Genomic DNA, 24,059 nt, shown 5'->3' with positions numbered 1-24,059 from the left:
ATGGGGAGTGGAGAAGGAGAGGGGGGAGGGAGGGGGAGACTCACTCTCTATGTCCCACATGGGGAAATGTGTGTACACACAGAGAAGTGAATGCTTTTCCACTCATGTTGGGAGCAACCCGCACTTGTTGCCAAACCTGCCAGTGCCAACATTACCTGCTCACAGCAAACCGACCTTTACATCTTTGGCCTGTGGGAGGAAACTGGAGAATCTGGGGAATCACTTACCGATAGAGGCGGGAGTTGAACAGCATCTGCTGGCCCTCTAAAGCACTGAGCCATGCGTACACATACTGATCAGAACAATGCATGTGGTCATCGAAACCGGCCCTTCTGCCCATCTAAAGCATGCCAAGCCATTTAAACTGCCTACTCCCATCCACCTGCCCTCTATCCAGTGTCCATGTCCATCATCGAAGGGGCAGTGCAGAAATAAGGAACTCAGTGAAGGGAATGGACAGAGAAGTTGAGGGAAGGAGGTATTACAAAGCCAGTGAGTATCAGACGTGTAAGGAACACTGAATAGGACCACAAGGCTGTGAGACTGGGAGCAGAATTAGGCTTTTGGCCCATCTAGTACGGTCTGTCATTCCATCATGGCTGATTTATTGCTCCTCTCAATTGGGGGAGAAAAAGGTGATGTAAACTGATGGGTAGGAGATGGGGATGTTGGCGGGGGGGGGGGGGGGGGGGGGGGGGGTGGCAGAGAAAAAGGCCATATAAATTGATGAATATGAGCCGGGAGCGTTGGCGGGGGCCCGGGGGGGGGGGGGGGGAGTAAAAGGCGATGTAAACCCGCTTGGTAGGAGATGGGGATGTTGGCAGGGTCCGGGGGAGGGGGGAATGGGGGGATGAGCGGGAGAGAGGGAAAAAGGCCATATAAATTGATGAATATGAGCCGGGAGTGGGAGGGGGGGGGGATCAAGAAAGATAACTGCCACGTAGAAACCATAAGACCAGAGGACAGGAGCAGAATTCTGCCATTCGGTCCATCGATACTGTTCCACCATTGTGTCATGACTGATTTATTTTCCCTGTCAAACCCATTCTCCTGACTCCCCGCCCCGCCGGTAACCTAAGGCACGCTTACTAACCAAGAACCTGTCAAACTCCACTTCCGCCGCACTCTGCTATTCGCTGTGCATTGACTTGCGCTATAAACCGGTGATGAAGTTTGTCCGTTTCCTGTCATGTCAGTCTCAAGTTCGTTCACTCGACAATATGCAGACACCATGAAGGTATTTACTTGAAACGTCCACTTCCTGCTAACTGCTCGAGTGGTCTCCATTGTGAGCGGACTGCTCTGCTGAGTAACGGCGGCGTTGGGCTGCCGGCTGAACGGCTTCCCGGTGCCCGCCGGTCTACTCAGCAGCGCCGCCGCGGTTCGCTTACTGGCGACCCCCGGGGAGGATCTTGTGTGTGTTTTTCCGGATTTCCAGCATCTGCAGAATCTCTTGCGCTTAACTCTGTGTGTGCGAGTATGTTTGTGAGTGTGTGTGAGTCAGTGTGTTTGTGTGTTTGTGTGTGTGTGTGTGAGTGAGTGTGTTTGTGTGTGTCTGCGTGAGTGTGTTTGTGTGTGTGAGAGTGAGTGTGTGTGTTTGTGTGTGTGTGAGAGTGAGTGTGTTTGTGTGTGTTTGTGTGTGAGAGTGAGTGTGTTTTTGTGTGTGTGTGTGTGAGAGTGAGTGTGTTTGTGTGTGTGTGTGTCTGCGTGAGTGTGTTTGTGTGTGTGAGAGTGAGTGTGTGTGTTTGTGTGTGTGTGAGAGTGAGTGTGTTTGTGTGTGTTTGTGTGTGAGAGTGAGTGTGTTTGTGTGTGTGTGTGTCTGCGTGAGTGTGTTTGTGTGTGTGAGAGTGAGTGTGTGTGTTTGTGTGTGTGTGTGAGTGAGTGTGTTTGTGTGTGTGTGTGTCTGCGTGAGTGTGTTTGTGTGTGTGAGAGTGAGTGTGTGTGTTTGTGTGTGTGTGAGAGTGAGTGTGTTTGTGTGTGTGTTTGTGTGTGTGTGAGAGTGAGTGTTTGTGTGAGAGTGAGTGTGTTTGTGTGAGAGTGAGTGTGTTTGTGTGAGAGTGAGTGTGTTTGTGTGAGAGTGAGTGTGTTTGTGTGAGAGTGAGTGTGTTTGTGTGAGTGAGTGTGTTTTTGTGTGTGTTTGTGTGTGTGAGAGTGAGTGTGTTTGTGTGTGAGTGAGTGTGTTTGTGTGTGAGTGTGTTTGTGAGTGTGTGTGTGTGTGTGTGTTTGTGTGTGTGTGCGCGCGCTGATTCCTATGTAACAGCCGGGTGAAAGAGGAGCAACCCGGAGGAACTGGACGGAAGCTATACGAACATGGCGTCCCGGGAGCAGTTCACGCGTCTGACCGACCTGGCCACCTGTCCCATCTGTCGTGACCTGTTCACCGCTCCGATTACCCTGGGCTGCGGGCACAACTTCTGCCGCTCCTGCATCACCCAGTGTTGGGAAAGGGAGGGGAGAAATTCCTGCCCGGAGTGCGGAGAGGAGTTTGCGGCACGTAGCTTCCGCGTAAATCAGGCCTTAGCGAGCTTGGCCGAGATGGTTCAAAAGATCCCCGTGTGTCCCAAAGAGGAAGAGAGGCCGCTCCGCTGCGAGGAGCACCAGGAAGAACCGAAGCTGTTCTGTGAAACCGACAGCAAGCTGATCTGTTACTCTTGCGTGGCGGCGCGGGAACACAGGGAGCACCGCTTCCTGCCGATTAAAGAGGCCGTGGACGCCTACAAGGTGAGAGGAAGCGGACTGGCGCTGGGGGAACTCGGCGTCTACGGAGGGGCATAAACCGCCAACGGTTCGGGTGGGGAGGGGGAGAAACGTTTGAAGGGGTTGAATCTGCTCTCGCTGGGGTTCAGAAGTGGTGGGAGATCTCATTGAAACTTACCGAAAATTGAAAGACCCAGATACAGTGGATGTGGAAGGAGTGGTTTCAATATCTAGTCTAGGACTAGAGGGTTCAGCCTTAGAAGGGAGGGGCATCCCTTGGAGGGATTTTCTCTCGCCAGGAGAGATAGCAAATGTGTGACATTCGTTGCCACAGACGGTCATTCATTGGGTAGATTGAAAGCAGACGTTAATTAGTTAGGGGGCCAGTGGTACGGGGAGAAGGCAGGAGAGTGGGGTTGAGAGGGACCATGACGGAATGGCAGAGCAGATTCAACGAGCCAAATGGCTTAATTAAGCTCGTGTCCTCACAAGCTGGCGGGAGGGGAGGGGATACAGAGAAGATGCGGGCTGAGAGGTGCTAAAGGTAAAGGGCTGGAGAAGAAGGAATCTGGTAGGAGAGGAGAGTGGATCATGGGAGAAGGAGGGGGAGGGCAAGGAAAACAGAGGAGAGAGAGGCGAACCAGAATGGGGAATGGACAAAAAGAGTGATGGCAGGAGGGGTAGAAGCTTCCTCCAGTGTTTTGTGTGGCTTGCTCAAGATTTCCAGCATCTGCAGAATTTCTCATGTTGACGTACTGAGCATTTCAATGTTGTTTAAGATTTTCATCCATTGTTGTAAATCCTAACCCCAGGACCGGGTGAAATCTGCCCTGGACTCCCTGGCGCAGGTGAAGTCAGAGATTCTGAGGAAGGAACAGGAGCAGAGGAGGAGTATTTGCCGAGTCAGGGTGAGCACTCTCTCTTCAAACTCCTGGGAGTGCACATCTCACACAACCGCCCCGGTCCCACCACACAGCCGACACCATCGCGAAAGCTCACCACTGGCGCTGCTTTCCGAGGAGACCGGAGAGAACTGGACTTGGCATATCCACGCGTATTTCATTGCACAGATGCACCGCAGAGAGCACCTGCTTGCGACAGAACCTGCTCTGTGGCGGACAGCAGGGCCCTACAGTGGGCAGTCAATGCACCACCAGCACCAGCCTACCCACCATCAAGGTCATAGAGCGAGAAAGGCCAGAAAAGGGCCAGAATCGCCATGACTGATCCCACCCACCCTGCTCATGGACTGTTTGTCCCTCTCCCATCAGGGAGGAGGCTATATAGCATCCACGCCAGGACCACCAGACCCAAAACCAGTTACTTCCCCCAAGCAGTGTGGCTGATCAACACCTCGACCCACTGACCCACCCCTCCACACCCCCAGCCACCCACTGACCCACCCCTCCACACCCCCAGCCACCCACTGACCCACCCCTCCACACCCCCAGCCACCCACTGACCCACCCCTCCACACCCCCAGCCACCCACTGACCCACCCCTCCACACCCCCAGCCACCCACTGACCCACCCCTCCACACCCCCAGCCACCCACTGACCCACCCCTCCACACCCCCAGCCACCCACTGACCCACCCCTCCACACCCCCAGCCACCCACTGACCCACCCCTCCACACCCCCAGCCACCCACTGACCCACCCCTCCACACCCCCAGCCACCCACTGACCCACCCCTCCACACCCCCAGCCACCCACTGACCCACCCCTCCACACCCCCAGCCACCCACTGACCCACCCCTCCACACCCCCAGCCACCCACTGACCCACCCCTCCACACCCCCAGCCACCCACTGACCCACCCCTCCACACCCCCAGCCACCCACTGACCCACCCCTCCACACCCCCAGCCACCCACTGACCCACCCCTCCACACCCCCAGCCACCCACTGACCCACCCCTCCACACCCCCAGCCACCCACTGACCCACCCCTCCACACCCCCAGCCACCCACTGACCCACCCCTCCACACCCCCAGCCACCCACTGACCCACCCCTCCACACCCCCAGCCACCCACTGACCCACCCCTCCACACCCCCAGCCACCCACTGACCCACCCCTCCACACCCCCAGCCACCCACTGACCCACCCCTCCACACCCCCAGCCACCCACTGACCCACCCCTCCACACCCCCAGCCACCCACTGACCCACCCCTCCACACCCCCAGCCACCCACTGACCCACCCCTCCACACCCCCAGCCACCCACTGACCCACCCCTCCACACCCCCAGCCACCACTACTTCACCATTTCCTGTCAGTCACCTCATGTACAGACACTCCTGTGCCGAGGGTCACTTTGTGGACAGACAATCAATCCATGTATGTAAGCTGTCTTATATTTATTGTGTTCTTTCGTGTACTTTATCTTAATGTGTTTTTTTTGTGCCACATCGGATCCGGAGTAACAATTATTTCATTCTCCTTGGCGCTCGTGTACTGGAAATGACACTGAACACTCTGGAATCCTGAATCTTCACCAAGGGCTGTCGGGGGTTTGTTTTGGCAGGATGATTTACGGAGACTGCAGACCCACATTGCAACCGAGTTCACCAAAATGCACCAGATCCTCACCGAGAAAGAAGGGCTTTTAATCAGAGGTCTGACTGAGGATGGCGAGAGGATTCTAAACACAATGGAGGAAAATCTACGACACATTCAAGATCAATTGCAGTCCGTTGAGAACGAGTTCTCCACCTTGCAGAAACATTTGGAGCAAGACGATAGTCTGGTCTTTCTGAAGGTGAGCCTCATATTGCTGCTCAAGGGATGTCCGCACACTCAGGTGATAACTGTTCACTTCTTTGAACTGAATGCTGCTCTTGCAGAAGAAAATCACATTTGATTTAAAGACTGAGTTACAGGATCACAATTAGGTCAATTGGCTGCTCCACCATTCTATCTTGGCTGATTTATTATCCCTTTCAACCCCACTCTCCTGTCCTGTCCCCATTACATCTGATGCTCTGACTAACCGAGAACCTAATAAGGCCATGAAGTTAATCTGGAATGTCAGTTATCGCATTCAATGTTTACAAAAAGTTTGAAAGTCCACAGCAGGCAAGCTAATTACTGCTGATAATAAATTCATCAAAGCTCCTGGCAGGGTGGGGATCACTAATAAATCCAACGTCTAACGGCCATGCCGATTTCCTCCTGGGACTTCTCAGTGAGGCCTCTACATTCCCACATTTACTGACTTCCACACTCGGCAAAATGGGTTCAGTCCCGTTCCATTGCCTGTATGTAGCTTGGTATTGTGTGTGTGTCTGAGAGAGAGAGAGATTGATTGTCCGTGTATGTGTGTGGTCTTTCTGTCTGTCTGTTTGTGATAGAAAGCACAGAGGTAGGGAATGGAAGGGGGGAGAGAGAAGACAATAAAGCCTTTCCTGAGAAGACACTCAGATACAACAGAATTTAAGGTAGAAGTGAGATTCTGTGGATGCGGAAAACTCAAAGAAAATGCTGGAGGAACTCAGCAGGTCAGGCTGGATGGATGGAAATGGATAAACAATCAATGATTGGGCCGAGACCCTCTGTCAGGACCGGAAAGAAGGGGGCAGAAGCCAGAGTAAGAAGGTGGGGGGAGGGAGAGAAGGACAAGATGGCGGGTGGTAGGTGAGAGCAGGCGAGTGGGAGGGTGAGGGGCTGGGAGCTGATGGGGGTAGAGGCAAGGGGGCTGAAGAATAATTAATCGGATGGGAGAGGACGGTGGACAATGAAGAAAAAGGAGAAGCACCAGCGAGGAGAAGAGAAGGGAATCAGTATGGGGAATGGAAAAGGGAGAAGGGGAGGGTGAAAAGGTCACTTGGAGAATTGGATATTCAGGTCATCAGGTTGGAGGCGATAGTCTGGCCACAGCATGGACCAACATATCATGATGAAAATGTGAAGTCGAATTTAAATGGGAGGCCTCCAGGAGAATTTAAAGTTTCCTAAGTCCGTGATGAGAAAGGTAGGGACGACGGAGGTCTGTCTGACTGGACTAGACAGTATAACAGTTTGGCATGGTTTACATGGGCCGAACGGCCTGTTCCTGTGCTGTAGTGCTCTATGACTCGATCACAATGGAGTCATCCCACACTTCGTAGTTTCCATCGTCTCCACACCACTGCTCCTTCGCCACTCATCCTGGAAATGATGCGACTTCAACCAGGGACCCAGTTTCACCTCGTTACAGTTGAATCAGTGTCCAGCCTTTCCTGTCATCACAACTGTTAACATTAACCTTCATTTTCCCATCAAATTTGTGTCCTCTCATTCACATACTTGCAACCAATGTAGACCTTTACACAAAGGAGCAGCATTAGGCCATTTGGCCCATCTAGACTGCTCCACCATTCCAGCATGGCTGACTTATTATCCCTTTCAACCCCATGCTCCTGCCTTCTCTCCGTAACTTTGACACCCTGACTAATCAACCTCTGCTTTCAATATACTCAATGATGACCTCCACAGCCATCTGTGGTAATGAATTGCACAGATTTACCAGCTTCTGGCAAAATAAATTCCTCCACATCTTTGCTCTAAATGGACATACCTCTATTCTGATGCTATGCCCTCTGGTCCTAGACTCACCCATCACTGGAAACATCCTCTCCACAATCACTTTATCTAGGCCAGGGGTCGGCAACGTTTACCACTGAAAGAGCCAATATGGACCCATTTCCCACAGAAAAGAAAACACTGGGAGCCACAAAATGAAATAACACTGCATACAACGGGTTTTTTTTGCCTTTATGCTATGTATAAACAAACTATAATGTGTTGCATTTATGAAATTGATGAACTCCTGCAGAGAAAACGAAATTACATTTCTGCATGCAACAAAAACATTTTGAACTCCGAAAAAAAGACGTTGGGTTGAAGGTTACTCCGTAGGTGGCCTACCTTGGATCGAAAAATTAAAAGAATGCGCGCACTGGCGGGTGTCAGGCATTGGCAGTTGTGATGTATATTAATAGCGATAAAAAAACACGTTGTAGCGGTGTAGCGCTACACGCAGCGCTAAAATAAAGACTGCAGTCAAAGGTAACTTTATTCGAACTAAACAGCCTTGCTTTAAAGCCTCCCTCAACCCATCCCCGTGGGCGCGGATGCTCCAAAAGACACGTACTCACAAACCCCCGTAGGCTATCTCCCTTAGTCGGAACGGTGGCTAATTGTGAGCCGGTTCGGATGTGCCAGGAAACGGTGTCTCCGCAAAGTTTTCATATCGTACAAGATCACCATAATCTTCAAATTTCGAATTACATTTCAAAAGCTAACAAACCACGGGGAGCCGCATCACAGAGATCAAAGAGCCGCATGTGGCTCTGGAGCCGCAGGTTGCCGACCTCTGATCTAGGCCTTTCGATATTAGGTTTCAATGAGATCCCCTCCCTTCATTTTTCTAAACTCCAGCGAGTACAGTACCAGAGCCGCCAAATGCTCCTCATATGTTAATCCTTTCATTCTTGGGCCCTTGATGAAGGGTCTTGCCTGAAAAGTTGACTCTTTAATCCACTCCATCGATGCTGCCTGACATGCTGAGTTCCTCCAGCATTTTGTGTGTGTGTCTTACTGTGGATTTCAAATTGTGTTGTTCAGCAATGCAAATGACACTCCTCACTGAAAATCCTGATATTTACATTTACGTGTTTACAGATCCAGATGTTTACATGTGCATGTTTACAGATCCTGATGTTTACGTGTACGTGTTTACAGATCCTGGTGTTTATGTGTACGTGTGACAAATCCTGATGTTTACGTGTACGTGTTTAGAAATCCTGGTGTTTACGTGTACGTGTTTACAGATCCTGATATTTACGTGTACGTGTTTACAGATCCTGATGTTTACGTGTGACAAATAAAGCTAATCCTCTTTCATCTTAATTGCAGGAGGAGGTTAGTTGGAAGAACAGGTAGGACACGTGCTGTGTTTAGAGAAGGTTTGGAAGGTTTTTTTTCAGTCCCTTACTTTCAGCTCTTTTTTTTTGGTAGTAGGCATTATTATCTTCTGTTTTCAAGTGTATTTACAGTTTTGGGGGTTTGATTGTCCTGGTTTATATTCTCTATATTGTGTTGTGGTTGGTCTGGAGTTTTTTTTTGTTGTTGTGGGGCCTGGGGAGGATACTAACTTTACATGACTTCAATTTGGGTGCTTACTCAATCATCTTTTTTGTATTATATTATTATTGTATGTTTATTTTGCACTGTATTCATTTTTTATTTTGGTTTGGGGGTTTTTTTTATTTGTAGTTTTGTAGAAAATGCATTTAAAAAAACAATTTAAAAAAAGAGAAGGTTTGGGAAAGCAGTTCAGCTCGATGTTTGACATCAGCTGTTGGATGTTTATAGATGCGGTGATGCTGATCACTCGGTGTCTGTGGTCCAGAGCGGCCTGTCTCTGGAAAAGTTCTGCGGCCCTCTGCAGTATATTGTGTGGAGAGAAATGATTAACGCCATTAACCCCGGTAAGAATTGTCTATTCCAGTTGATTAGATTGACCCTGTTAACCCCAGTGAAGTCTATTTCCTGATATTCACACCATTACACCGGTAAAAGGGTTCAATTTCCTGATATTGACACAATTAACCCAGTATCTCTAAAGGTGGATAGACAGACAGATAATCAGATAGATACAGTACTGTGCAAGAGTCTCAGGCATCTATAAAAAAATATAACTATATAACCATAACAATTACAGCACAGAAACAGGCCATCAGCCCTTCTAGTCCGTGCTGAACGCTTACTCTCACCTAATTCCACTGACCCGCACTCAGCCCATATCCCTCCTTTCCTTAACTGTCCATATTCCTATCCAATTTTGCTTTAAATGACAATACCGAACCTGCCTCTACCACTTCTACTGGAAGCTCATTCCACACAACTACCACTCTCTGAGTAAAGAAGTTCCTCCTCGTGTTACCCTTAAACTTTTGCCCCCTAACTCTCAACTCATGTCCTTTTGTTTGAATCTCCCCTACTCTCAATGGAAAAACCCTATCCACATCAACTCTATCTATCCCCCTCATAATTTTAAATACCTCAGTCAATTCCCCCCTTAACCTTCTACGCGCCAAAGAATAAAGACCTAACTTGTTCAACCTTTCCCTGTAACTTAGGTGCTGAAACCCAGGTAACTTTCTAGTAAATCTTTCCTGTACTCTCTCTATTTTGTTGACATCTATCCTATAATTTGGTAACCAGAACTGTACACAATACTCCAAATTCGGCCTTACCAATGCCTTGTACAATTTTAACATTACATCCCAACTCCTATACTCAATGCTCTCAATAAAGGCCAGCATCCCAAAAGCTTTCTTCACCACCCTATCCACATGAGATTCCACCTTCAGGGAACTATGCTCCATTATTCCTAGATCACTGTGCTCTACTGCATTCCTCAATGCCCTATCATTTACCATGTACTTACCATGGCTCTTTTGGAAGAGGACAGCGAGGCTTTGAGAGGAAGTGCGGCGGCGGCCATTTTCAAATTGTCCAATTGTGTCTCAGATCGGAGTTCTGAGAGGCGGGACTGCGCAGGCACGTGAGGAGGCCTGGGAAGGAGGGGAGATATAAAAAGGAGAGACTGAGTGAGGTAGTTCTCTTTTGGAAGAGGACAGCGAGACTTTGAGAAGAAGTGCAGCGGCGGCCATTTTCAAATTGTCCAATTGCGTCTCAGATCGGAGTTCTGAGAGGCGGGACTGCGCAGGCGCATGAGGAAGCCTGGGAAGGAGGGGAGATATAAAAAGGGGAGACTGAGTGAGGTAGTTCTCTTTTGGAAGAGGACAGCGAGTCTTTGAGAGGAAGTGCGGTGGCGGCCATTTTCAAATTGTCCAATTGCGTCTCAGATCGGAGTTCTAAGAGGCAGGACTGCGCAGGCGCGTGAGGAGACCTGGGAAGGAGGGAAGATATAAAAAGAACGCAGCCTTAAGAAGCGGGGAGCTTCGTTTGCGGGCAGCGGAGTGAGCCGGGAGCAGAGTGTAGGGCTTGGGCTCAGGGGGCTTAGGCGGAAGAGGGCACAGTAGGCTTATCTTTTAGTTCTTGTTATTGTCAGTTATTTGGGAAGTATGAGTGTGAGGGCAGCTTGTTGTTCTCGGTGTTGGATGTGGGAGATCCTGGAGTCTCCGAGCCTCCCGGACGTCCACATCTGAGCCAGGTGCGCCGAACTGCAGCTCCTGAGGGACCGAGTTAGGGAACTGGAGCTGCAGCTCGATGACCTTCGCCTGGTCAGGGAGAGTGAGGAGGTGATAGAGAGGAGTTACAGGCAGGTGGTCACTCCGGGACCACGGGAGGCAGATAGGTGGGTCACGGTCAGGAAGGGAAAGAGGCAGGTACTAGAGAGTACCCCAGTGGCTGTACCCCTTGACAATAAGTACTCATGTTTGAGTACTGTTGGGGGGGACAGCCTACCTGGTGGAAGTGACAGTGGCTGGGCCTCCGGCACAGAGGACGGTCCTGTAGCTCAGAAGGGTAGGGATAGAAGAAAGAGGACCATAGTAATAGGGGACTCGATAGTCAGGAGTTAAGACAGGCGGTTCTGTGGAGGTGATCGGGAGTCCCGGATGGTAATTTGCCTCCCTGGTGCCAGTGTTCGGGACGTTTCTGATCACGTCCAAGATATCCTGAAGTGGGAGGGTGAAGAGCCAGAGGTCGTGGTACATGTAGGTACCAATGACATAGGAAGGAAAGGGGAAGAGGTCCTGAAACGAGAGTATAGGGAGTTAGGAAGGCAGTTAAGAAGAAGGACCGCAAAGGTAGTAATCTCGGGATTACCGTCTGTGCCACGCGACAGTGAGAGTAGGAATAGAATTAGGTGGAGGATGAATGCGTGGCTGTGGGATTGGAGCGGGGGCAGGGATTCAAGTTTCTGGATCATTGGGACCTCTTCTGGGGCAGGCGTGACCTGTTCAAGAAGGACGGGTTACACTTGAATCCTGGGGGGACCAATATCCTAGCAGGCAGGTTTGCTAGGACTACAGGGCAGACTTTAAACTAGTAAGACGGGGGGGGGGGGGGGGGCGGGAATCAATTTGAGGAAACTATGGGAGAGGAGGTTAGTTCACCAGTAGAGCAAGTAAATAGACAGTGTGTGAGGGAGGAAAGGCAGGTGATGGAGAAGGGATGCGCTCAGCCCGAAGATGTAGGGGAGAAGAAAGAAAAGGATAATAAATTTGAATGCATTGTTAGGGATGAAAAGAGAGGAGGAGGTGGAGAGTATCTTAAATGTATCTATTTTAATGCTAGGAGCATTGTAAGAAAGGTGGATGAGCTTAAAGCGTGGATTGATAACTGGAATTATGATGTTGTAGCTATTAGTGAAACATGGTTGCAGGAAGGGTGTGATTGGCAACTAAATATTCCTGGATTTAGTTGCTTCAGGTGTGATAGAGTAGGAGGGGCCAGAGGAGGAGGTGTTGCATTGCTTGTCCGAGAAAATCTTATGGCGGTGCTTTGGAAGGATAGATTAGAGAGCTCCTCTGGGGAGGCTATTTGGGTGGAATTGAGGAATGGGAAAGGTGTAGTAACACTGATAGGAGTGTATTATAGGCCACCTAATGGGGAGCATGAGTTGGAAGAGCAAATGTGTAAGGAGATAGCAGATATTTGTAGTAAACACAAGGTGGTGATTGTGGGAGATTTTAATTTTCCACACGTAGACTGGGAAGCTCATTCTATAAAAGGGCTGGATGGTTTAGAGTTTGTGAAATGTGTGCAGGATAGTTTTTTGCAACAATACATAGAAGTACCGAGTAGAGATGGGGTAGTGTTGGATTTCCTGTTAGGGAATGCGATAGGTCAGCTGACAGATGTATGTGTTGGGGAGCACTTCGGGTCCAGTGATCACAATAGCATTAGCTTCAATATAATTATGCAGAAGGACAGGACAGGACCTAGAGTTGAGATTTTTGATTGGAGAAGATGCTTTAAGAAGATGCGAAGGGATTTAGAGAGAGTGGATTGAGTCAAGTTGTTTTATGTGAAGGATGTAATAGAGAAATGGAGGTCATTTAAGAGTGAAATTATGAGGGTACAGAATCTTTCTGTTCCTCTTAGGTTGAAAGGAAAGGTTAAAGGTTTGAAAGCACCATGGTTTTCAAGGGATATTAGAAATTTGGTTCAGAAAAAGAGGGATGTCTACAATAGATATAGGCAGCATGGAGTAAAGGAATTGCTTGAGGAATATAAATAATGTAAAAGGAATCTTAAGAAAGAGATTAGAAAAGCTAAAAGAAGATACGAGGTTGGTTTGGCAAATAAGGTGAAAGTAAATCCGAAAGGTTTCTACAGTTATATTAAAAGCAAGAGGATAGTGAGGGATAAAATTGGCCCCTTAGAGAATCAGAGTGGTCAGCTATGTGTGGAGCTGAGGGAGATGGGAAAGATTTTGAACAATTTCTTCTCTTCGGTATTCACTAAGGAGAAGGATATTGAATTGTGTAAGGTGTGGGAAACAAGTAAGGAAGTTATGGAACCTATGACAATTAAAGAGGTGGAAGTACTGGCGCTTTTAAGAAATTTAAAGTGGATAAATCTCCGGGTCCTGATAGGATATTCCCCAGGACCTTGAGGGAAGTTTGTGTAGAGATAGCAGGAGCTCTGTCGGAGATCTTTAAGATGTCATTAGAAACGAGGATTGTGCCGGAGGATTGGCGTATTGCTCATGTGGTTCCATTGTTTAAGAAGGGCTCTAGAAGTAAGCTTAGCAATTATAGACCTGTCAGTTTGACATCAGTGGTGGGTAAATTAATGGAAAGTATTCTTAGAGATAGTATTAATAATTATCTGAATAGACAGGATCTGATTAGGAGTAGCCAGCATGGATTTGTGCGTGGAAGGTCATGTTTGACAAACCTTATTGAATTTTTTGAAGAAGTTACGAGGAATGTTGACAAGGGTAAGGCAGTGGATGTAGTCTATATGGACTTCAGCCAAGCCTTTGACAAAGTTCCACATGGAAGGTTAGTTAAGAAGGTTCAGTCGTTAGGTATTAATGCTGGAGTAATAAAATAGATTCAACAGTGGCTAGATGGGAGATGCCAGAGAGTAGTGGTGGATAATTGTTTATCGGGATGGAGGCCGGTGACTAGCGGGGTGCCTCAGGGATCTGTTTTGGGCCCAATGTTGTTTGTAATATACATAAATGATCTGGATGATGGGGTGGTAAATTGGATTAGTAAGTATGCCGATGATACTAAGGTAGGAGGTGTTGTGGATAATGAGGTGGGTTTTCAAAGCTTGCAGGGAGATTTATGCCGGTTAGAAGAATGGGCTGAATGTTGGCAGATGGAGTTTAATGCTGAGAAGTGTGAGGTTCTACATCTTGGCAGGAATAATCCAAATAGAACATACAGGGTAAATGGTAGGGCATTGAGGAATGCAGTGGAACAGAGAGATCTAGGAATAACAGTGCATAGTTCCCTGAAGGTGGAGTCTCATGTAGATAGGGTGGTGAAGAAGGCTTTTGGAACGCTGGCCTTTATAAATCAGAGCATTGAGTACAGAAGTTGGGATGTAATGTTAAAATTGTACAAGGCATTGGTAAGGTCAAATTTAGAATATTGTGTGCAGTTCTGGTCACCGAATTATAGGAAAGATATCAATAAATTAGAGAGAGTGCAGAGACGATTTACTAGGATGTTACCTGGGTTTCAGCACTTAAGTTACAGGGAAAGGTTGAACAAGTTAGATCTCTATTCATTGGAGCGTAAAGGTTGAGGGGGGATTTGATCGAGGTATTTAAAATTTTGAGAGGGATAGATAGAGTTGACGTGAATAGGCTGTTAACATTGAGGGTAGGGGAGATTCAAACGAGAGGACATGATTTGAGAGTTAGGGAGCAGAAGTTTAAGGGAAACACGAGGAGGTATTTCTTTACTCAGAGAGTGATAGCTGTGTGGAATGAGCTTCCTGTAGAAGTAGTAGAGGCCAGTTCCGTTGTGTCATTTAAGGTAAAATTGGATAGGTATGTGGACAGGAAAGGAGTGGAGGGTTATGGGCTGAGTGCGGGTAGGTGGGACTAGGTGAGATTAAGAGTTCGGCACGGACTAGGAGGGCCGAGATGGCCTGTTTCCGTGCTGTGATTGTTATATGGTTATGGTATGTCCTATTTGGATTATTCCTACCAAAATGTAGCACCTCACACTTATCAGCATTAAACTCCATCTGCCATCGTTCAGCCCACTCTTCTAACTGGCCTAAATCTCTCTGCAAACTTTGAAATCCTACTTCATTATCCACAACGCCACCTACCTCAGTATCATCTGCATACTTACTAATCCAATTTACCACCCCATCATCCAGATCATTAATGTATATGACAAACAACATTGGACCCAGTACAGATCCCTGAGGCACACCACTTGTCACCAGCCTCCAACCTGACAAACTGTTATCCACCACTACTCTCTGGTATCTCCCATCCAGCCACTGTTGAATCCATTTTACTACTTCAATATTATTACCTAATGATTGAACCTTCCTAACTAACCTTCCATGCAGAACCTTATCAAAGGTCTTACTGAAGTCCATATAGACAACATCCACTGCTTTACCCTCGACAACTTTCCTCGTAACCTCTTCAAAAAATTCAGTAAGATTTGTCAAACATGACCTTCCACGCATAAATCCATGTTGACTGTTCCTAATCAGACACTGTCTATCCAGATAATTGTATATACCATCTCTAAGAATACTTTCCATTAACTTACCCACCACTGACGTCAAACTGACAGGCTATAATTGCTGGGTTTACTCTTAGAACCCTTTTTAAACAATGGAACCACATGAGCAATACACCAATCCTCCGGTACCATTCCCATTTCTAATGACATTTGAAATATTTCTGTCAGAGCCCCTGCTATTTCTACACTAACCTCCTTCAAGGTCCTAGTGAATATCCTGTCAGGACCCGGAGATTTATCCACTTTTATATTCCTTAAAAGCACCAGTACTTCCTCCTCTTTAATCGTCATAGTTTCCATAACTTCCCTACTTATTTTCCTTACCTTACACAATTCAATATCCTTCTCCTTAGTGAATACCGAAGAAAAGAAATTGTTCAAAATCTCCCCCATCTCTTTCGGCTCCACACATAGCTGTTCACTCTGATTCTCTAAGGGATCAATTTTATCCCTCACTATCCTTTTGCTATTAATATAACTGTAGAAACCCTTCGGGTTTATTTTCACCTTACTTGCCAAAGCAACCTTGTATCTTCTTTTAGCTTTTCTAATTTCTTTCTTAAGGTTCTTCTTACATTCTTTATATTCCTCGAGCACCTCATTTACTCCGTGCTGCCTATATTTATTGTAGATATCTCTCTCTTTCCTAACCACGTTTCCAATATCCCTTGAAAACCATGGCTCCCTCAAACTTTTAACCTTTCCTTTCATCCTAACAGGAACATAAAGATTCTGTACCCTCAAAATTTCACCTTTAAATGACCGCCATTTCTCTATTACATCCTTCCCATAAAACAAATTGTCCCAATCCACTCCTTCTAAATCCTTCTTCATCGCCTCAAAGTTAGCCTTTCTCCAATCAAAAATCTCAACCCTGGGTCCAATCCTATCCTTCTCCATAATTATATTGAAACTAATGGCATTGTGATCACTGGACCCGATCTGCTCTCCAACACATACCTCCGTCACCTGACCTATTTCATTCTCTAACAGAAGATTGAATACTGCTCCTTCTCTAGTTGGAACCTCTATGTATTGCTGCAAAAAACTATCCTGCACACATATTACAGACTCCAAACCATCCATCCCTTTTACAGTATGGGCTTCACAGTCTATGTGTGGAAAATTAAAATCTCCCACAATCACAACCCTGTGCTTACTACAAATATCTGCTATCTCCTTGCAAATTTGCTCCTCCAATTCTCGCTCCCCATTAGGTGGTCTATAATACACCCCTTTAAGTGTTACTACACCTTTCCCATTCCTCATTTCCACCCAAATAGTCTCCCTAGACGAGCCCTCTAACCTATCCTGCTAGAGTACCGCTGTAATATTTTCTCGGACAAGCAACGCAACACCTCCTCCTCTTGTTCCTCCGATTCTATCACACCTGAAGCAACGAAATCCAGGAGTATCTAGTTGCCAATCACACCTCTCCTGCAACCATGTGTAACACTTACCCAACAGGCTGGTATATGTCTAGGGGAAAAGGAGATCCAGCCACTCACCAACCACACTTCCCGTACACGCAGGTGCTGTGAGAATCAAGTTTATGCCCCGCACACACACCATATCAAACTCACACCAGATACCGTTATGGAACACACTTTAAAGATTTTACTAAAACTAAAAGAGTACTATGCAACACAATATATATGAAGAAAAAAAAAATAAAGTAAAAGGTGCCAACTTATCAAAGTTCAGTCAGTTTAGTGCACATCGTTGGAGCTCAACCATCGAACCATTCGACCCCTCGTCGCTTCCCTCCGACCTCCACGTCCTCGCACCTGGGACCACCCGGGTAGTCGAACGAGCAGTGCGGCGCATGTCCACCTTTCTCGGCGTCTCCTTCCCAACTCCCCTGAAAAGACCACGAAAACCCCGAAGCTCCCAACCTCACAAGACAAAATAACATTCCCCATTGGCTAACAAATGAATACAATCCCGATATCAGCAAGTCCAAAGCTAAACAACTGCGAGAGAAAGCACTTATCAGACAAAGAAGCATTCCTACTCTTAACAGAACAAAGAAGCCATTTTGATTAACATACACAGTACATTGTACACATGTTTCACTAATAGCTACAACATTATATTTCCAGGTATCAATTCATGCTCTAAGCTCATCCACCTTTCTAATAATGCTCCTAGCGTTAAAAAAAATGCATTTAAGAAATTCTCCAACTCCTACTCTCTGTTTATCTCTAACAGTACAAAGAACTTTACTATCTTCTTTTTCTTCCTTCTCCCATACATCTGTTCCTACACTCTGGTTCCCCTCCCCCTCATATGTAGTTTAAATCCACTGGAGCCTCTCTAGCAAACCTACCTGCAAGAATATTTGTCCCCCTCCAGTTCAGATGTAAACCGTCCCACCGGAACAGGTCCCACCTTCCCTGGAAAACTGCCGGATTATCTATAAATGTGAAGCCCTCCCTCCTGCACCACGTCTTCAGCCACGTGTTGATCTCCACTATCTTACTATTTCTAAACCCACCTGCACGTGGCACTGGTAGCAATCCTGAGATGGCTATCCTGCAGGTCCTTTCCTTTAACTTGGCACCCAGCTTCTTAAGCTCACCTTTCAGGACCTCCTCACTCTTCGTACCCATGTCATTGGTCCCTACCTGGACCACGTCATCTGGCTGCTCACCCTCCCTCTTGAGAATACTGAGAACACGATCCGAGATATCGCAGACCCTGGCACCAGGGAGGCCACAGACCATCCGGGATTCTCGATCTCTTCCACAGACTATGGAGGGGTTTGGGACAGGAGGTAGAGAAGGTGTTGGGAATGGCGAGGGTGGAACACTGCGGGAGGGGTTTGGGACAGGTGGTAGAGAAGGTGTTGGGAATGGCGAGGGTGGAACACTGCGGGAGGGGTTTGGGACGGGTGGTAGAGAAGGTGTTGGGAATGGCGAGGGTGGAACACTACGGGAGGGGTTTGGGACAGGTGGTAGAGAAGGTGTTGGGAATGGCGAGGGTGGAACACTACGGGAGGGGTTTGGGACGGGTGATAGAGAAGGTGTTGGGAATGGCGAGGGTGGAACACTACGGGAGGGGTTTGGGACAGGTGGTAGAGAAGGTGTTCGGAATGGCGAGGGTGGAACACTACGGGAGGGGTTTGGGTCAGGTGGTAGAGAAGGTGTTGGGAATGGCGAGGGTGGAGCACTACGGGAGGGGTTTGGGACAGGTGGTAGAGAAGGTGTTGGGAATGGCGAGGGTGGAAAAGTGCGGGAGGGGGTTGGGACAGGTGGTAGGGAAGGTGTTGGGAATGGCGAGGGTGGAACACTACGGGAGGGGTTTGGGACAGGTGGTAGAGAAGGTGTTGGGAATGGCGAGGGTGGAACACTATGGGAAGGGTTTGGGACAGGTGGTAGAGAAGGTGTTGGGAATGGCGAGGGTGGAACACTACGGGAGGGGTTTAGGACAGGTGGTAGAGAAGGTTTTGGGAATGGCGAGGGTGGAACACTACGGGAGGGGTTTGGGACAGGTGGTAGAGAAGGTGTTGGGAATGGCGAGGGTGGAACACTACGGGAGGGGTTTGGGACAGGTGGTAGAGAAGGTGTTGGGAATGGCGAGGGTGGAACATTGCAGGAGGGGTTTGGGACAGGTGATAGAGAAGGAGTTGGGAATGGCGACGGTGGAACACTGCGGGAGGGGTTTGGGACGGGTGGTAGAGAAGGTGTTGGGAATGGCGAGGGTGGAACACTACGGGAGGGGTTTGGGACAGGTGGTAGAGAAGGTGTTGGGAATGGCGAGGGTGGAACACTACGGGAGGGGTTTGGGACGGGTGATAGAGAAGGTGTTGGGAATGGCGAGGGTGGAACACTACGGGAGGGGTTTGGGACAGGTGGTAGAGAAGGTGTTGGGAATGGCGAGGGTGGAACACTACGGGAGGGGTTTGGGACAGGTGGTAGAGAAGGTGTTGGGAATGGCGAGGGTGGAGCACTACGGGAGGGGTTTGGGACAGGTGGTAGAGAAGGTGTTGGGAATGGCGAGGGTGGAAAAGTGCGGGAGGGGGTTGGGACAGGTGGTAGGGAAGGTGTTGGGAATGGCGAGGGTGGAACAGTACGGGAGGGGTTTGGGACAGGTGGTAGAGAAGGTGTTGGGAATGGCGAGGGTGGAACACTATGGGAAGGGTTTGGGACAGGTGGTAGAGAAGGTGTTGGGAATGGCAAGGGTGGAACACTACGGGAGGGGTTTGGGACAGGTGGTAGAGAAGGTGTTGGGAATGGCGAGGGTGGAACACTACGGGAGGGGTTTGGGACAGGTGGTAGAGAGGGTGTTGGGAATGGCGAGGGTGGAACATTGCAGGAGGGGTTTGGGACAGGTGATAGAGAAGGAGTTGGGAATGGCGAGGGTGGAACACTACGGGAGGGGTTTGGGACAGGTGGTAGAGAAGGTGTTGGGAATGGCGAGGGTGGAACATTGCAGGAGGGGTTTGGGACAGGTGATAGAGAAGGAGTTGGGAATGGCGAGGGTGGAACACTACGGGAAGGGTTTGGGACAGGTGGTAGAGAAGCTGTTGGGAATGGCGAGGGTGGAACACTACGGGAAGGGTTTGGGACAGGTGGTAGAGAAGGTGTTGGGAATGGCGAGGGTGGATACGGGAGGGGTTTGGGACAGGTGGTAGAGAAGGTGTTGGGAATGGCGAGGGTGGAACACTATGGGAAGGGTTTGGGACAGGTGGTAGAGAAGCTGTTGGGAATGGCGAGGGTGGAACACTACGGGAAGGGTTTGGGACAGGTGGTAGAGAAGCTGTTGGGAATGGCGAGGGTGGAACACTACGGGAAGGGTTTGGGACAGGTGGTAGAGAAGGTGTTGGGAATGGCGAGGGTGGATACGGGAGGGGCTTGGGACAGGTGGTAGAGAAGGTTTTGGGAATGGCGAGGGTGGAACACTGCGGGAGGGGTTTGGGACGGGTGATAGAGAAGGTGTGAGGAATGGCGAGGGTGTAACACTACGGGAGGGGTTTGGGGCAGGTGGTAGAGAAGGTGTTGGGAATGGCGAGGGTGGAACACTGCGGGAGGCGTTTGGGACAGGTGGTAGAGAAGGTGTTGGGAATGGCGAGGGTGGAACACTGCGGGAGGGGTTTGGGACAGGTGGTAGAGAAGGTGTTGGGAATGTCGAGGGTGGAACTCTACGGGAGGGGTTTGGGACAGGTGGTAGAGAAGGTGTTGGGAATGGCGAGGGTGGAACACTGCGGGAGGGGTTTGGGACAGGTGGTAGAGAAGGTGTTGGGAATGGCGAGGGTGGAACACTACGGGAGGGGTATGGGACGTAGTAGAGAAGGTGTTGGGAATGGCGAGGGTGGAACACTACAGGAGGGGTTTGGGACAGGTGGTAGAGAAGGTGTTGGGAATGGTGAGGGTGGAACACTACAGGAGGGGTTTGGGACAGGTGGTAGAGAAGGTGTTGGGAATGGGGGGGGTGGAACACTACTGGAAGGGTTTGGGACAGGTGGTAGAGAAGGTGTTGGGAATGGCGAGGGTGGAACACTACGGGAGGGGTTTGGGACAGGTGGTAGAGAAGGTGTTGGGAATGGCGGGGGTGGAACACTACGGGAGGGGTTTAGGACAGGTGGTAGAGAAGGTGTTGGGAATGGCGGGGGTGGAACACTACGGGAGGGGTTTGGGACAGGTGGTAGAGAAGGTGTTGGGAATGGCGGGGGTGGAACACTACGGGAGGGGTTTGGGACAGGTGGTAGAGAAGGTTTTGGGAATGGCGAGGGTGGAACACTACGGGAGGGGTTTGGGACGGGTGGTAGAGAAGGTTTTGGGAATGGCGAGGGTGGAACACTATGGGAGGGGTTTGGGACAGGTGGTAGAGAAGGTGTTGGGAATGTCGAGGGTGGAACACTACGGGAGGGGTTTGGGACAGGTGGTAGAGAACGTGTTGGGAATGGCGAGGGTGGAACACTGCGGGAGGGGTTTGGGACAGGTGGTCGAGAAGGTGTTGGGAATGGCGAGGGTGGAACACTACGGGAGGGGTTTGGGACAGGTGGTTGAGGGTAGAGAAGATGTTGGGAATGTCGAGGGTGGAGCACTAGGGGAGGGATTTGGGACAGGTGGTAGAGAAGGTGTTGGGAATGGCGAGGGTGGAACACTACGGGAGGGGTTTGGGACAGGTGGTAGAGAAGGTGTTGGGAATGGCGAGGGTGGAACACTACGGGAGGGGTTTGGGACAGGTGGTAGAGAAGGTGTTGGGAATGGTGAGGGTGGAACACTACGGGAGGGGTTTAGGACAGGTGGTAGAGAAGGTTTTGGGAATGGCGAGGGTGGAACACTGCGGGAGGGGTTTGGGACAGGTGGTAGAGAAGGTGTTGGGAATGGCGAGGGTGGATACGGGAGGGGTTTGGGACAGGTGGTAGAGAAGGTGTTGGGAATGGCGAGGGTGGAACACCACTGGAGGGGTTTGGGACAGGTGATAGAGAAGGAGTTGGGAATGGCGAGGGTGGAACACTGCAGGATGGGTTTGGGACAGGAGGTAGAGAAGGTGTTGGGAATGGCGAGGGTGAAACACTACGGGAGGGGTTTGGGACGGGTGGTAGAGAAGGTGTTGGGAATGTCGAGGGTGGAACATTGTGCGAGGGGTTTGGGACAGGTGGTAGAGAAGGTGTTGGGAATGGCGAGGGTGGAACACTACGGGAGGGGTATGGGACAGGTGGTAGAGAAGGTGTTGGGAATGTCGAGGGTGGAACACTACGGGAGGGGTTTGGGACAGGTGGTAGAGAAGGTGTTGGGAATGGCGAGGGTGAAACACTACAGGAGGGGTTTGGGACAGGTGGTAGAGAAGGTGTTGGGAATGGGGGGGGTGGAACACTACTGGAAGGGTTTGGGACAGGTGGTAGAGAAGGTGTTGGGAATGGCGAGGGTGGAACACTACGGGAGGGGTTTAGGACAGGTGGTAGAGCAGGTTTTGGGAATGGCGAGGGTGGAACACTGCGGGAGGAGTTTAGAACAGGTGATAGAGAAGGTGCTGGGAATGGCAAGGGTGGAACACTACGGGAGGGGTTTGGGACAGGTGGTAGAGAAGGTGTTGGGAATGGCGGGGGTGGAACACTACGGGAGGGGTTTAGGACAGGTGGTAGAGAAGGTGTTGGGAATGGCGGGGGTGGAACACTACGGGAGGGGTTTGGGACAGGTGGTAGAGAAGGTGTTGGGAATGGCGGGGGTGGAACACTACGGGAGGGGTTTGGGACAGGTGGTAGAGAAGGTTTTGGGAATGGCGAGGGTGGAACACTACGGGAGGGGTTTGGGACGGGTGGTAGAGAAGGTTTTGGGAATGGCGAGGGTGGAACACTATGGGAGGGGTTTGGGACAGGTGGTAGAGAAGGTGTTGGGAATGTCGAGGGTGGAACACTACGGGAGGGGTTTGGGACAGGTGGTAGAGAACGTGTTGGGAATGGCGAGGGTGGAACACTGCGGGAGGGGTTTGGGACAGGTGGTCGAGAAGGTGTTGGGAATGGCGAGGGTGGAACACTACGGGAGGGGTTTGGGACAGGTGGTTGAGGGTAGAGAAGGTGTTGGGAATGTCGAGGGTGGAGCACTAGGGGAGGGATTTGGGACAGGTGGTAGAGAAGGTGTTGGGAATGGCGAGGGTGGAACACTACGGGAGGGGTTTGGGACAGGTGGTAGAGAAGGTGTTGGGAATGGCGAGGGTGGAACACTACGGGAGGGGTTTGGGACAGGTGGTAGAGAAGGTGTTGGGAATGGTGAGGGTGGAACACTACGGGAGGGGTTTAGGACAGGTGGTAGAGAAGGTTTTGGGAATGGCGAGGGTGGAACACTGCGGGAGGGGTTTGGGACAGGTGGTAGAGAAGGTGTTGGGAATGGCGAGGGTGGATACGGGAGGGGTTTGGGACAGGTGGTAGAGAAGGTGTTGGGAATGGCGAGGGTGGAACACCACTGGAGGGGTTTGGGACAGGTGATAGAGAAGGAGTTGGGAATGGCGAGGGTGGAACACTGCAGGATGGGTTTGGGACAGGAGGTAGAGAAGCTGTTGGGAATGGCGAGGGTGAAACACTACGGGAGGGGTTTGGGACGGGTGGTAGAGAAGGTGTTGGGAATGTCGAGGGTGGAACATTGTGCGAGGGGTTTGGGACAGGTGGTAGAGAAGGTGTTGGGAATGGCGAGGGTGGAACACTACGGGAGGGGTATGGGACAGGTGGTAGAGAAGGTGTTGGGAATGTCGAGGGTGGAACACTACGGGAGGGGTTTGGGACAGGTGGTAGAGATGGTGTTGGGAATGGCGAGGGTGAAACACTACGGGAGGGGTTTGGGACAGGTGGTAGAGAAGGTGTTGGGAATGTCGAGGGTGGAACACTGCGGGAGGGGTTTGGGACGGGTGGTAGAGAAGGTGTTGGGAATGGCGAGGGTGGATACGGGAGGGGTTTGGGACGGGTGGTAGAGAAGGTGTTGGGAATGTCGAGGGTGGAACACTGCGGGAGGGGTTTGGGACGGGTGGTAGAGAAGGTGTTGGGAATGTCGAGGGTGGAACACTACGGGAGGGGTTTGGGACGGGTGATAGAGAAGGTGTGAGGAATGGCGAGGGTGTAACACTACGGGAGGGGTTTGGGACAGGTGATAGAGAAGGTGTTGGGAATGGCGAGGGTGGAACACTACGGGAGGGGTTTGGGACGGGTGGTAGAGAAGGTGTTGGGAATGGCGA

The 24,059-nt window shown here is 50.0% G+C and overlaps 1 protein-coding gene across 1 annotated transcript in view; it reads left to right on the top strand.

The window, feature by feature from the left end:
• LOC132394864 (uncharacterized) overlaps positions 1-24,059 on the top strand; it is a 109,898-nt gene that overhangs the window by 50,967 nt on the left and 34,872 nt on the right. Inside the window, exons 7-11 of the mRNA XM_059971272.1 lie at positions 2,274-2,721; positions 3,510-3,605; positions 5,225-5,458; positions 8,596-8,618; positions 9,055-9,170. Coding sequence (XP_059827255.1) covers positions 2,274-2,721; positions 3,510-3,605; positions 5,225-5,458; positions 8,596-8,618; positions 9,055-9,170 — 917 coding nt within the window. The remainder of the gene's footprint in view (positions 1-2,273; positions 2,722-3,509; positions 3,606-5,224; positions 5,459-8,595; positions 8,619-9,054; positions 9,171-24,059) is intronic.

The sequence above is a fragment of the Hypanus sabinus genome, chromosome 5, assembly GCF_030144855.1.
Source record: "Hypanus sabinus isolate sHypSab1 chromosome 5, sHypSab1.hap1, whole genome shotgun sequence".
NCBI classification, from domain to species: Eukaryota; Metazoa; Chordata; class Chondrichthyes; order Myliobatiformes; family Dasyatidae; genus Hypanus; species Hypanus sabinus.
Note: the sequence above shows the minus strand (reverse complement) of the source record. Positions and strands in the feature narration are given on the sequence as shown.